Source organism: Mrakia frigida, assembly GCF_051309035.1.
Source record: "Mrakia frigida strain ATCC 22029 unplaced genomic scaffold BDY24scaffold_9, whole genome shotgun sequence".
Lineage (NCBI taxonomy): Eukaryota > Fungi > Basidiomycota > Tremellomycetes > Cystofilobasidiales > Mrakiaceae > Mrakia > Mrakia frigida.
The window spans coordinates 417,093-428,841 of NW_027481272.1; the positions used below are offsets into that span (position 1 = coordinate 417,093).

Genomic DNA, 11,749 nt, shown 5'->3' on the forward strand with positions numbered 1-11,749 from the left:
AGGAGGCGGAGGGAGGAGTCGAGCTCAACACCCATCCCGCCTCAAATCATACATCTCTCCTCCTAGCTACATCGAGGATGGCCGACGTTTCTGAAGCTTCTGCTCAGATTGAACTGGTGCGTCTCACTCTCTGGGAGAAGGCAGTGGATCGAGTCGTCGAGTTCAAGGCTGAAGCTGACCTCCCTTCCTTCCCTTCGTTGTTTTTCGCTCTTAGCTTGATCAAAACCTCAAGAAGACCCATGTGTTGAGTTCGAGGATGACTGGTGAGTATTCTATTGACTCTGTGGTCGAAGAAGAGCGAGAGAAAGCGAAGAGGAATGGGAGAAGGAAGGGAAGGCTTAAAGGAAGAGATGCGAGCTCGAACTCACGACCCTTCTCCTTCCTCGTCCTCGTTCTGTCGGATACAGGGATCCTCACTCATTTCGATACTCGGCTGAACCGCCTGGAACGGACTATCTTGCCTCTGCACAACTCTACTCAATCTCTAACGAGACTGAGCGCAAGTGAGTTCTGTTCAAGAATGAGCTCGTTCCCTTCGACGGTCTCGAGCTTCGACTGACTCTTCAAATGTGCCGACACAGACATCGACGCTACTCTCGCTGCTCTCTCTTCCGTCAGAGTGAATCAGGAGAAGACTCTCAGCGACGATGCTGCTATCATGACGCCGTGAGCTCCAAACTTCCCAGCGAAGGCGAAGGAGAGCTCGAGGGTTGAGCTCCAGCTCATCTTTCCCTGTGTTCCAAACAGTCCCAACCCAACCAACCTGGCTCCTTACATGGCGACTCTCAACCGAATCCTGGAGCATATCGACGATCTCAAAGGAAGTGGGCTCAGAGGAGAGGGTGGGATCAAGGAGAAGGTACGGTCTCGTCCCGTTTCTCTCTCGTTCGCTTCGAGGTCAAGCTCACTTCCTCTTGTCGCAGGCCAAACTCGCTGAGATAGGCTTCAAACAACTCTGCAGCGTCTTTGTCAAACACATCACCGATGGATCCTCTCAGTCTCTCGATATGGATGCTGCTTTACGGAGTTCGTTCCATCCATCCGTTTCCATCGCCCGTTGCTCCTTCCCGTCGCGTCTCGCTCACACACTTTTCCTCCCTCCTCCTGGACATCGAACTCAGCTCCTCAAACCCCTCTCAAGTCTCTCCCAACTCAACCTCTCCTTCTCTCTTCCAACCTAGCCAACTACCTCCTCTCCTCTCCGCTTTCCAAAACCTCAACCGCCAACACGCATCAACTCGAAGACACCTTGATCGCATGGGGAGAACTGAGAGCGGGGTGGATGAAGAAGGGGGTGGAGAGCTTCGGGAGGAAGGTGTTGGAAGGAAAGGAGGGTGCAGGGAGGTTGATGGAAGGGGTTTTGGGCGTTGCGAAGGTGCGTTTGCCGAACTCAACTCTGAACGCGTCTTTCGCTTCGCTCGCTCTTCCTTTCACTGACCCCACGGTCTTTGACTGGTTCGGCTTCTTCGTTGCAGGCCGAGCACAGCCTTCTCCTCTCCCTCCTTCCCTCTACCTCCCAATCACCCACCCTCCTCATCCTCCTCACCCAGATCCTCACTCCGACCTTGACCTACCTCTCCCAAACCCTCCTCTCCGTTGTTCAAGCGCTCAAGAAAGAGCCGCTCCCTTGGAAATCTTACACCATCTACGAAGCGTTGGACAATGTGTCGGTGAAGTGGGATGATTTCGTGCGAGTGAGCGGGTTGGGAGGGAACGCGTTGGCGAAGGGAGTCGTGAGGGAGGTGTTGGCGAGTGGGACGGGGTTGAAAGGGCTGTGTTTGAGGAGTTTGCCGGAGGCTGTGGAGGGTGCTAAGGTGCGTTTGGGAGAGAAGGAGGAGATAGGTGGGTGGAAGAAGGGAGACAGGGGAGAGCGGGAGCTAATCGTTCTTCGTTGCTCGCCTCTCCTTGCGTTCTCAGATCTCGCCGATGCTTCGCCCAGGAGAACCTCCTTCCGTTTCAGTTTCTACCAACACTATTTCCGTACGTCTCATCTCCCCGGCCTCCCTCCTTCCTCCGTCCGTGACTCTCGTTGCGTCGCTCACACGTCCCTTCCTCTTCCCCTCAGACCGTAGCCTACCTCCTCAAACTTCCCGAACACCAAGAAACCATCGAAGACTTCCTCGCTCAACTCGGAGATCGGAAGTGGCTCATGGGTGGAACGGCAACAGCTTCGGGGGACGACGACGGAGGCGTCCTGGAGCATTTCGTGTTCGACGTCGTTGCTGCTTTGATGGGAGGGTTGGAGGCGAGAGTGAAGGGGATGAGGAAGGGAGTGGGAGCAATCTTTCTGGTCAATAATGGTGAGTCAATTCAGTCGAGTCGACCGAGGAGGAAGGAAGTGAGGCGAGACGAGGAGGAGGAGGGTTCGACGCGTCGAAGGGATGCTGACGAAACACGTTCGATCTTCCTTTTTCTTTGGATTGGGTTCGACTGCAGTTTCATACGTCCGAGACAACCTACTTCTTTCAAGCTCGTCGATCTCGGATCTGTTAGGTGACTCAGGAGAGAACCTGCTCAACAAATCGTTCCGAACAGCGAAAGGTTCGTCTCTCGATCCTCTTTTCCTTCCGCTTTCTTCCCTCTCTCTCCCATCAACCCCTCTCATCTCTTTCTTCACGTTTCTGACCTTTCCTCTTTATGTCTTCTTTCTTCCCTCCGACAGCCTCCTACCTAGACCTCTACAGCTCCCTCCTCCTCAACCTCACCGAGCCCACACCCCTCCAGTCCTCCACCCCTCGTCTCGCCAACCCCATGAAAACTTCCGATTCCGTCGATCGCCAAACCACCAAAGACGGGTTCACCAAGTTCTGGGACACGCTCGAGGGGATCGAGGGTGTGCATAGGAGCAACAAGTTGGAGAGGAGCGGGGAGGTGAAGGAGAGGTTGAGAGGAGAGGTGAAGGCGTTGGTTGGGAAGGGATATAGGGATGCGGTGAAGAAGTGGGCGGGGAGCTTGGGGGTCAAATGTGAGCTTTTAAGAATGGCTCTGGTTTGGGGTGGGGTGGGGAGGGTGGGAAGGTATGGGAGGGAGGGAGACGAAGGACGCGTCGAGTTTGGCTAATCTCTTTTTCTTCCGTTGTTTTTTAACGCAACAGATATCCGATGCACACCCGACGATCTGGATCATCGTATTGAGGCAATCTTCAAGTAGGCGTAGGCCTCGATCCGTCAGGAGGCGAAGACGATCTGACGCAGGATGGACGAAACGATGCAATGCGTCTCTGTTTCCTTCCGACCTAGCTAGAATGAATAATGACCTTTTCACGGACCATATGCTTTCTTTGACTCGAGGTTTGTCGAAGTTCATCGAATCCTTTCGGTTGCGATGCTGAACGGCAGCGGAGACCTCGAACGCGTTCGTCCGTGAGTTGAGCGAGCTTCAGTCTCTTCACCCAGCGAGAGAGGAGTTGTGCTCGCAGTCTGATTCCAGACGATCTTAAAATCATAAAGTAACGAGGCACAGATGCAAAAAGAAGCGTCTAGGCAAACGAGAGGAGAAGCACGTCGCCACGCGTCGGCGCTGTCGAGGAAAAGCTCTTTCCTCAGATTCAAGCTGTACTAAGATGGATGCATCATTTCCGCTAGTAAAGTTCAAAAAGAAGAAGAGCGGCCTCGTCCTGAACCATCTCCCGCCTCCGAGTCCCCATCTCTCCCTCTCTCCCTCTCTCTCTCCCTCTCTCTCTCCCTCTTCCCCTACCCCTCCAGTCTCACGAACCCCTTGAGGGCGAATCCCACGTTGAGTGGACGCTGAAAACCACGTCGGTTTGCGTTCTTCCCTGAGGAAGGTAAAGGCGAATAGCCTTGAGGACGATTTTCCGTCGAGGTGTCGAAGCCTCCCTCTGTTCTCTAGAGAGAACTGGCGGCGGCGATGGCGGAGGAGAGGGGTTTCCAGAGAGCGTGGTTCTCTCCGAGGGCGTAGGTGAGAGGGAGGAGGGACAGGGCGGACGGGTTGAGTTGGAGCTGAGGCAGGAAAGATAACGGAAAGGACGTACGTGGAGCAGCGATGCGGATAGAGAAATAGAAGAGTCGTCAGGACGGGGGTTGAGGATCATGAAGGTCGAGCGAGGGCAGGAGAGAATGAAGAGAACGAAAGGACGAACGAGGTCGATGAGGTCGTCGAGGAGGTGCGCTTGTCCGACCGACATTCCGAGGGAGCCTTGGTACGAGACGTGGACTACGTGGACATGGAAGTGGTCTGTCGAATGATGAGAAGAACCTGGAGTGAGCTCGTGGCAGTCGTCGACGGTGACGCTCGACGCGAACGAACGAAAGAAAGGAAGAGACGAAGACTCACAGTAGCTCGGCTGATAATGGACGAAGAACCTCAACTGTCCCTTCTCGATGCTCGGGTACAGCTCTCTAACAACCTCCTCAGTCTTGTTCCTCATTTCAATGAGGAGAGGGAGATGGAGGTCTCCTCGAAGGGATCGAAGGGAGAGGATGGACGCGTCGTGAGCGATGATGGAGAGGTAGAGGGTCGAGAGTGTCGATTTGTCCCACCTGAAAGGTTGAAGCGATACAAGGGGTATCAGTGAAGGGAACGAAGAGGTCGAGAGGGAAAGAAATGGGACGGAAAAGAGAGGCAGGAGGAAGGAAGACAAACTTGAGGTCAGGAACGACGGTGAATCCGAGAGGCGAAGGCGAGGTGTAGATGACTGAGTCGGCTTCGGAGACTCCCGAAAGGATGTTCCTGACCCTGCGAGATCCAAGGAAAATGATCAGTTCCCGTCTGTGTGAAGCGGAGGAGCAAGAAGAAGCAGACGAACCACTGAGTCCTCGAGGCCGGAATGCTTTGGATGTAGGGCAAGACGATGGACTGGTAGAGCTCAGGAGTCTCTCTGATGAGATGAACAGCTTGCTTGGAGTGCTATAGAAGAGAACACAAGTCAGCTTTTGGTCTGGAGGGATAGGGAGAGGATGCAGCAAACGGACCTTCGAGATGTGAACCTCCGTAGCGGGCTGAATGACCGAGATCTTGATATCGGCAGGTCGATCTTCCTTCATCCAAGCTTTGGCCCAGTAGTACTGTAGTAGTAAAATCGTCCCATTGGCCTTCTTTCCTCGTCTAGGTCCAGATAAACACTCACGATGTCGTTCCCTCCCAAGCTCTCGAGCTTCCCGATCCGACCCATGAGTCCTTGGACGGCCTCTCTTTCTCCCTCCGCATGAGTATCGAAAGCGGCTTTCTCGAGCTTGACGATAGCAGTCTCTTGTTCTCCAGTCTTGGAGTTGGGAATCGTTCCGAGGAGGAAGAGAGTCCGAGTAGCGGGATCTGCGACGAGGGAGAGAAGGGAAGGAGGTGTGAGCTCGGGCTGAAGAGACAAAGATCAAGAAGACCCGCTCACCATCTGTGAGAATCCTCTCAAAGACAAAAGCTCGAGCCTGTGTGAGAGAGATGACGTTGGGTTCAACGTAGAGGTCAACAGGAGGAGACATGGTGAGCGTAGGAGGTCAAAGAGAGGAAAAGGGAGGAGGAACACAACGGATTTGGGCAGCGAGGCGACTTGACTCCTAACGACCAGCATCGAGGCAAAAACTTTCATCTCCTACCCTGCTTCTGACCCCCAAGACCTCTCCGCCTTCTACTACCTCGCATCCCCCAGCAACTGTCCCTACCAAGGCGCTCCCAGACGGACCCTCCAGATGGCGACCTCAACGACGACTCGACTCGTTTCTCTACGACGCCTGATGCAAGATAGAGGTCTCACAGCTTACATAGTGAGCTCACGCTAGCCTTGTGTTTCATAAATGAGCTCAATCTGACCGATATCGTCCTTGCAGGTCCCCTCAGAGGACGAACGTGAGCTCGACCATCTCCCTCCTCCCTCTCTCCCTTCGACTTCATCCCTGACTTCTTCTTCGCTTCCAGATTCCTCTGAGTACCTTTCTCCTTACGACGAGCTTCGACCTTACATCTCGGGTTTCACCGGCTCAGCTGGAACGGCCGTTGTCGAGCTGGACAAAGCGTGAGTCTCCCTCAAGTCCTTCTTTCTGTCCTCGAGCTCACGTTGACCTTCCTTCTGCCCCCCCCACTTTTCAGCCACCTCTTCACAGACGGACGCTACTACCTTCAGGCCCGCTCTGAGATGGACGACAACTGGACGCTCATGAAACTGGGTTTGCCAGGTTCGGTCTAATTTCTTCGCCATCTCGTCCCTCTCGTTGTCGCCCTCTTTTTGCCTTCCGTCTCCACGCCTTCTTACCTACGCTTCATCTCTTATTTGACAGATACCCCAACTCACCTCCAGTATCTCTCGTCCTCCAAACCGTCCCGCGTAGGAGTCCCTTCCCACCTCATTCCTCTCGCAGACTTCAACTCGCTTCGTTCGCAAGGGGTCAACGTCGAAGGGACCGACGATCTCGTTGGGATGGTTTGGAATGAGGAGGGAGGGAGAGGGAAGAGATTAGAGGGTCCTATCAAGGTGTTGGGGCTGGAATTCTGTGGTGAGTAGACCGCGGAGAGGAGAAGGGAAGGGGAGGCGACGCGCCTCGACTCGAGTCTCGTTTCCCGTCGGGCTGGGCCTCAAGGAGAGAAGAAAAGAAAAGAAGCGAGAAGAAGAGTGGCCTCAGCAGAGCTGAAGATACGCAACGAACTGACGCTTACTCCTCTTTCTTTTCTTCTCCTCATCGTCGCTGTTGATCCAGGTCAAACCGTCTCCTCCAAACTCACCTCCCTCCGCTCCTCTCTCATCGCTTCGAACCACCAAGGGATGATCCTCACGACTCTCGACGAGATTGCATGGCTTTTTAATCTCCGAGGATTCGACATCGAGTTCAATCCTGGTACGTAACACGGTCTTGCCATTCCGTCTCAAGGCGCGCCGACCCTCCCTCTCACCTCTCCAACTCTCCTTCTCTGCGCCCTCACTTCTTTAGTTTTCGCTGTTCTTGTGGATCTAAATAACACTCATCACTTTTCTCCCTCCTTTCCTCCCCGTAGTCTTCTTCTCATACGCCCTCGTCACCCCCTCCGCCTCGCTCCTTTTCCTCCCTCACGGCCACGCCGAAAACCTCTCCCCGGAAGTCCGTCACCATCTCGTCAAGGAAGGAGTTAGCGTGAAACCTTACGAGGATGTGTGGGGAACGTTGGGAGAGTTGAGGAAGGGATTGGTGAGTTTCGAACGAACGAAGGAATGAACGGAACGCGACAAGCTTTGAGCTGACTTTGTCTCTGACGGTCTGATCAGCTGGGAGAAGGAAAGCAGAAGATTCTGGGTGGTTTGAGGACGAGTCTGAAAGTTGCGGAGTGCTTGGGAGTGGTGAGTCTCTTCTCGTCGTCGTCTTCAGCTCGAAGTGTCGCACCGCTCACGCCTCGTCTCTTTGTGCTCTCGTTAGACGAATCTCGACCTCGCCCGATCTCCCGTGACCGATGCCAAAGCTATCAAAAATCTCGTTGAGCTCGAGGGTTTCAGGCAGTGCCATGTGAGAGACGGAGTTGCTTTGGTGAGCTTACTTTTCTGTTCCCTCGAGCTCGACTCTTTTCGGTTCGAGTCCCTTCGTATCGCCTGCAATTGAGCTGACAGTGCTTGATGATGTGCTCGATAGGTCAAATACTTTGCATGGCTCGAGGAGGTCTTGGAAGGAGGGGGTGTGATCAACGAGTTCAAGGCGGCGACGAAGCTGGAGGAGTTCAGGAAGTGAGTTCGGACGCGTCCCTGCTCTCTTCTTTCATCTTTCCTTTCGAGAGACTGACTTCTACTTTCCTCTACAGAGAGAACGCACTCTTTCAAGGTCTCTCGTTCGAAACGATCTCTTCGACGGGTGCGAACGCTGGTGAGTCTGGGTCCCGTCCCTTCCCCTCTCTCCTTTTCCTTTGAACCATTCTCATTTCTGATTGTGGTTGATCGCAGCAATCATCCACTACTCCCCGTCTTCCACCAACTCGGCTATCATCAGGAAGGATCAGATCTACCTCTGCGACAGCGGAGCTCAATACCTCGACGGAACAACAGACGTCACTCGGACGCTTCACTTCGGAACTCCGTCGGCTCAAGAGATTCGAGCTTTCACCAGGGTTCTACAGGGACACATCGCCATCGAGACTGCTGTGTTTCCTTGTGGTACTACTGGTGAGTTCTATGCAGCGCTCATCGAGATCAGGGTGCGAAATCGAGCTTGAGCTGATCGTTTCGTTTCTCCTTTGACTCGTCCAGGATACTTGCTGTTCGTTCTGTTTTACTTCCTCTTTGGGATGTTCCCGCTTGATCTCTCTATTTCTTGAGATCTCGCTCGCAGCTGACTCCTCTTCTGGTCTCGTCTTTTGCTTCTTTGCCCAGCGACGCGTTCGCTCGACGACCTCTTTGGGAGGACGGCCTCGACTATCGACATGGTTCGTAGATCATCCCTTCGTCTTGCTTGGTTCTCTACATTTCCAATCAACATCAACCGCACGAACAAACGGGGCTGACTTCTCGTTCTTCAGGAACCTCCCACGGCGTCGGGCACTTCTTGAACGTCCACGAGGGTCCTCAAGGGATTGGAACTAGGAAGAACTACGACGAGAGTCCTTTAAAGGAGGGTATGGTGATGTCGAACGAGCCTGGCTACTGTGAGTACGACGGCATTTCCTCTTCGTCTTCGCGCTGGTCCCCGTCCCTCTCTCGCTCTCTCCCTCGAGATCTAGGTCATTTCGTCTCCGAGTAAAACCTTCATTTATTTTTCTTCTCCTTCCTCTTCCTTTCAAACTTGCGATGATCCAGATGAGGACGGAAAGTTCGGAATCCGAATCGAATCCATCGTCCTGGTCACGAAGGCTCTCACTCGTAACAACTTTGGCGGGAAGGGATTCTTGACCTTCGAAAACGTCACTCGTGAGACTCTTTCACTCACTTCTCACGCATTCCAGGATCATCATCGACAGAGAAGGAGAGCGCTCGTTAGAGCAACAACTGATTCCGAGACGCGTCCTTTTCCCCCTTCAGTCTGCCCTCTTCAGCTCTCTCTCATCGACTCCTCCCTGCTCACCGTCGCCGAGAGAACCTGGGTCAACTCGTACCATCGAAAAGTCAAGGAGATGCTGGGTCCGTTGCTCGGGGAAGGAGGGAGAGCGAGGAGCTGGCTGGACAGGAGTTGCGTTGAGCTCTGACTGACGTGACGAGGGTGTTTCAGCGGAGAGCTGATCTCCGTTTTGAGAGCGAAGCGGAGAGGGACGGATCGAGATGGGATGTTTGGTCTGATGCTCTGTTGCGGAGTCGAGAGCTGAGATGGCACGGGAGACGAAGGAAGGAGGAGAAAGGACGGCGAAAAGGGAGGTCGGAGAGCGTTGCTGCTCGGCTGGGAGAGAAGAAAAAAGGCTCGTCGGAGGACAGAAGCAGGTAAAATTCATGCTGACCGTTTTGGATCTTTACAGCCTCATTTCAGGAGAAGCGGAGAGTTGAAGGGCGAGGGAGATCAAAGGTGCTCGAACGCGTCGAACCTTCGCTCTCGTCAATCTCTCGCTCCAAAAATCAGCAGCGTCAGCAACGTAAGTTCCTAAAGTTTTGCATCCAGGCTCTAGATATACGCTGACGAACTTCTTCCCTGTTTTTCCATCAAAGCAATGACGATCCCGTTTCCCCTGTCTCCTTCCATCATTCTTGATGACCCCCTTCCTTCCTTCCTTCCTTCCTTCCTTCGAAAAAGGCATTTCTCCGTTGTCTGCTTCCTTCCCTCCCAACCAGCATCTTCCTTTCCTCCGCTCGCCTTTCCAAAATGCGATTCGCTCTTCCTCTCCTCGCTTTGGCTTCCCTCGCGTCGGCTCAGAACGCGACCGATTCAGCTGCTTTCGCTGCTGGACTGTGAGCAATCTCTTACCGCTCTTTCATCCGAGCTAGCTAGCTGACCTTACACTCTTTTCCTTCCACCAGCATCGCTTCTCTTACCGCCTCAGGTTACTCTTCGCTCGTCAACATCGTCACCTCCATCGGTGCCACTCCCGAGGGAATCAAGCTCCTTGGAGATCTCCAGGCCGGAGAGAGAACGCTTTTAGCTCCCTCAGATGGTGCCCTCAGTGGTGTCTCTACCAACATCACTTCGAACGTTAGTCTTCGAAGAGTTCAAAGGGAAGAGTGTCGAGCTTTGACGGCTGACCGTTCTCTTTCTCCGTCGCTTGACAGGCTACACTCCTCGCTCAAGTCCTCTCCTACCATGTCCTCACGGAAACCTACAATACCTCGAGCGTCTCTAACTCTCCCAACCACACCATCGCTAGGACTACTCTCCAGGGAGACGTTTACGCCAACATTGGAGGAGGAAGGTGAGGGTTTCGTTTTCGTTTCGATCCTGCTTCCTTCGGCGTCGCCGCCTCTTCGCTGTTCTTCTCGCTCTCCCTTTTCCGGAAGATGAAGCTGACACCGTTCTCTCGTCTGAACTTGAGCAGGGGTCAAGCTCTTGTTCTCTACCAAACCAACGGCACCGGAATCCAGGTGAGACGACAGTGTTTCTCTCTCTCGCGCCTCGTCATCGACTCTGCGACTTTCCTCGAGCCGACTCAACTAATCCCCTTCTCTATCCCCACTCAGGTCGACGCACCATACGAGAAGTGGGTTGCTAGACCCTACAACGTCTCGACCCACGGAGTTTCGACCTACGGAAACCTCACCATCATCGGTTTGGACGAGGGTGCGACTTTTCTTCCTCCTCTGCTTTTCTCTCAGCCTGAGCAGTCAGCTCAACCTTCTCGTTTATCTACTCCCTTTTTGATCAGTTATCAACCTTCCTCCCACCGTCGGAGAATTCGCCGCTCAGAATGCTAGCACTGCTGCCGCTGCTCTCAACTCCGTCGGAATGGTTGGACCTCTTGAGAGTCTCACCGGCCTTACGATCTTCCTTCCTACCAACGAAGCTTTCGCCAAGCTTCCTCCCACCACTATCGCCGGACTGAACCAGTCGACGCTCATCACGGTCTTCCAAAACCACGTCGTGCGTTCGAACTTTCTCTCTTTTGCGACGCGTCTTCGGATCTGACCAACGTCTCTCTTCCTTCGACAGGTCAACAACTCCGTCCTTTACAGCACTGGCCTCGGTCCTGCTGTCTCTTTCGCCGGAGAGGCACTCACCTTTGCTAAGAACGGATCCGTTTTGACTGTTACTTCGGGAAACGGTTCGCTCTATTTCTCTTCTCTCGTTTCTTTCCTCTACCTTGACGCTCTCGCTGACTTGATCTGCTTTGATTTACCTTTAATAGTCACCGCCAACGTCGTCTACAGCGACATCATCACTAGAAACGGGTTCGTCTATCCTTCGTCTTCCCTTTTTGCCAGCTCGACGCGACACTGATCTCACTCTCCTCTCGTCTCATTTCTTCCTTCGCAGGGTCATTCACCGTAAGCAGTCTTATCTAGTCTAGATTCAGCAATCGTTTAACTGACTCTCTTCCTCCTTGCCTCTCCCAGTTATCGATACCGTTCTCCTCAACACCGCGTCGAACCCTCAGGCCGTCGCTTCCGTCAAATCCGTCCAAGCCACCGCTACTGCTACCTCAACCTCTGATATCGGAGTCGGAGTAAGTTCAATCCATGTTCATCTCACCTCATTCCTCCAACTGACTCCTTCCTTCGTTCTTAGCCCACATCCGGGGTCGTTGGAGCGGGAGGAAACGCGTCTGCTTCAGCCTTAGCTTCAGCTTCCGCCGCTGCTCGTTCTGCTGGCTTCGTCTCGTTCTCGTTGAACAAGAGCCTCGTCGCTTTGGTTCTCGTTGGGGCTGCTCTCGTTTGGGTCTAGGCTTTCGCATGCTTTCACCTTCTTTTCTCTGCCTTCGCTTTCCCTCGCTC

General features: G+C 53.7%; 4 protein-coding genes across 4 annotated transcripts; 3 read left to right on the plus strand and 1 right to left on the minus strand.

Annotated features, from left to right (window-relative positions):
- The first annotated feature begins 9 nt into the window (after positions 1-9).
- Positions 10-3,268, plus strand: EXO70 (GTP-Rho binding exocyst subunit EXO70). Its single transcript, XM_076639702.1, has 13 exons — positions 10-116; positions 215-263; positions 408-503; positions 582-666; positions 748-859; positions 924-1,026; positions 1,122-1,375; positions 1,476-1,814; positions 1,918-1,980; positions 2,066-2,300; positions 2,437-2,541; positions 2,663-2,965; positions 3,095-3,268. Exons 1-13 carry the CDS (start codon positions 78-80, stop codon positions 3,148-3,150), a joined length of 1,839 nt encoding a protein of 612 aa, XP_076498250.1. The 5' UTR covers positions 10-77; the 3' UTR covers positions 3,151-3,268.
- Positions 3,269-3,558: 290 nt separating this feature from the next.
- BDY24DRAFT_383660 (HIT-like domain-containing protein) lies at positions 3,559-5,441 on the minus strand. Its single transcript, XM_076639703.1, has 8 exons — positions 5,345-5,441; positions 5,087-5,271; positions 4,932-5,024; positions 4,766-4,866; positions 4,603-4,695; positions 4,294-4,499; positions 4,100-4,194; positions 3,559-3,959 (listed from the first exon to the last, which is right to left on the minus strand). Exons 1-8 carry the CDS (start codon positions 5,433-5,435, stop codon positions 3,846-3,848), a joined length of 978 nt encoding a protein of 325 aa, XP_076498251.1. The 5' UTR covers positions 5,436-5,441; the 3' UTR covers positions 3,559-3,845.
- Positions 5,442-5,502: 61 nt separating this feature from the next.
- Positions 5,503-9,350, plus strand: BDY24DRAFT_282687 (aminopeptidase P family protein). Its single transcript, XM_076636980.1, has 16 exons — positions 5,503-5,717; positions 5,781-5,799; positions 5,869-5,965; positions 6,040-6,125; positions 6,228-6,443; positions 6,645-6,782; positions 6,940-7,109; positions 7,187-7,258; positions 7,335-7,442; positions 7,545-7,636; positions 7,711-7,772; positions 7,850-8,068; positions 8,153-8,162; positions 8,276-8,328; positions 8,422-8,547; positions 8,699-9,350. The coding sequence occupies exons 1-16, from the start codon at positions 5,643-5,645 to the stop codon at positions 9,082-9,084; spliced, it is 1,929 nt and encodes a 642-aa protein (XP_076498252.1). The 5' UTR covers positions 5,503-5,642; the 3' UTR covers positions 9,085-9,350.
- Positions 9,351-9,689: 339 nt separating this feature from the next.
- BDY24DRAFT_413773 (fasciclin domain-containing protein) lies at positions 9,690-11,699 on the plus strand (the record flags this gene model as incomplete). The annotated part of the gene is made up of 11 exons (XM_076643221.1): positions 9,690-9,775; positions 9,845-10,016; positions 10,094-10,233; positions 10,357-10,402; positions 10,499-10,598; positions 10,684-10,898; positions 10,968-11,079; positions 11,164-11,206; positions 11,292-11,302; positions 11,372-11,481; positions 11,544-11,699. The coding sequence occupies 11 exons, from the start codon at positions 9,690-9,692 to the stop codon at positions 11,697-11,699; spliced, it is 1,191 nt and encodes a 396-aa protein (XP_076498253.1).
- Between the last annotated feature and the right edge of the window lie 50 nt (positions 11,700-11,749).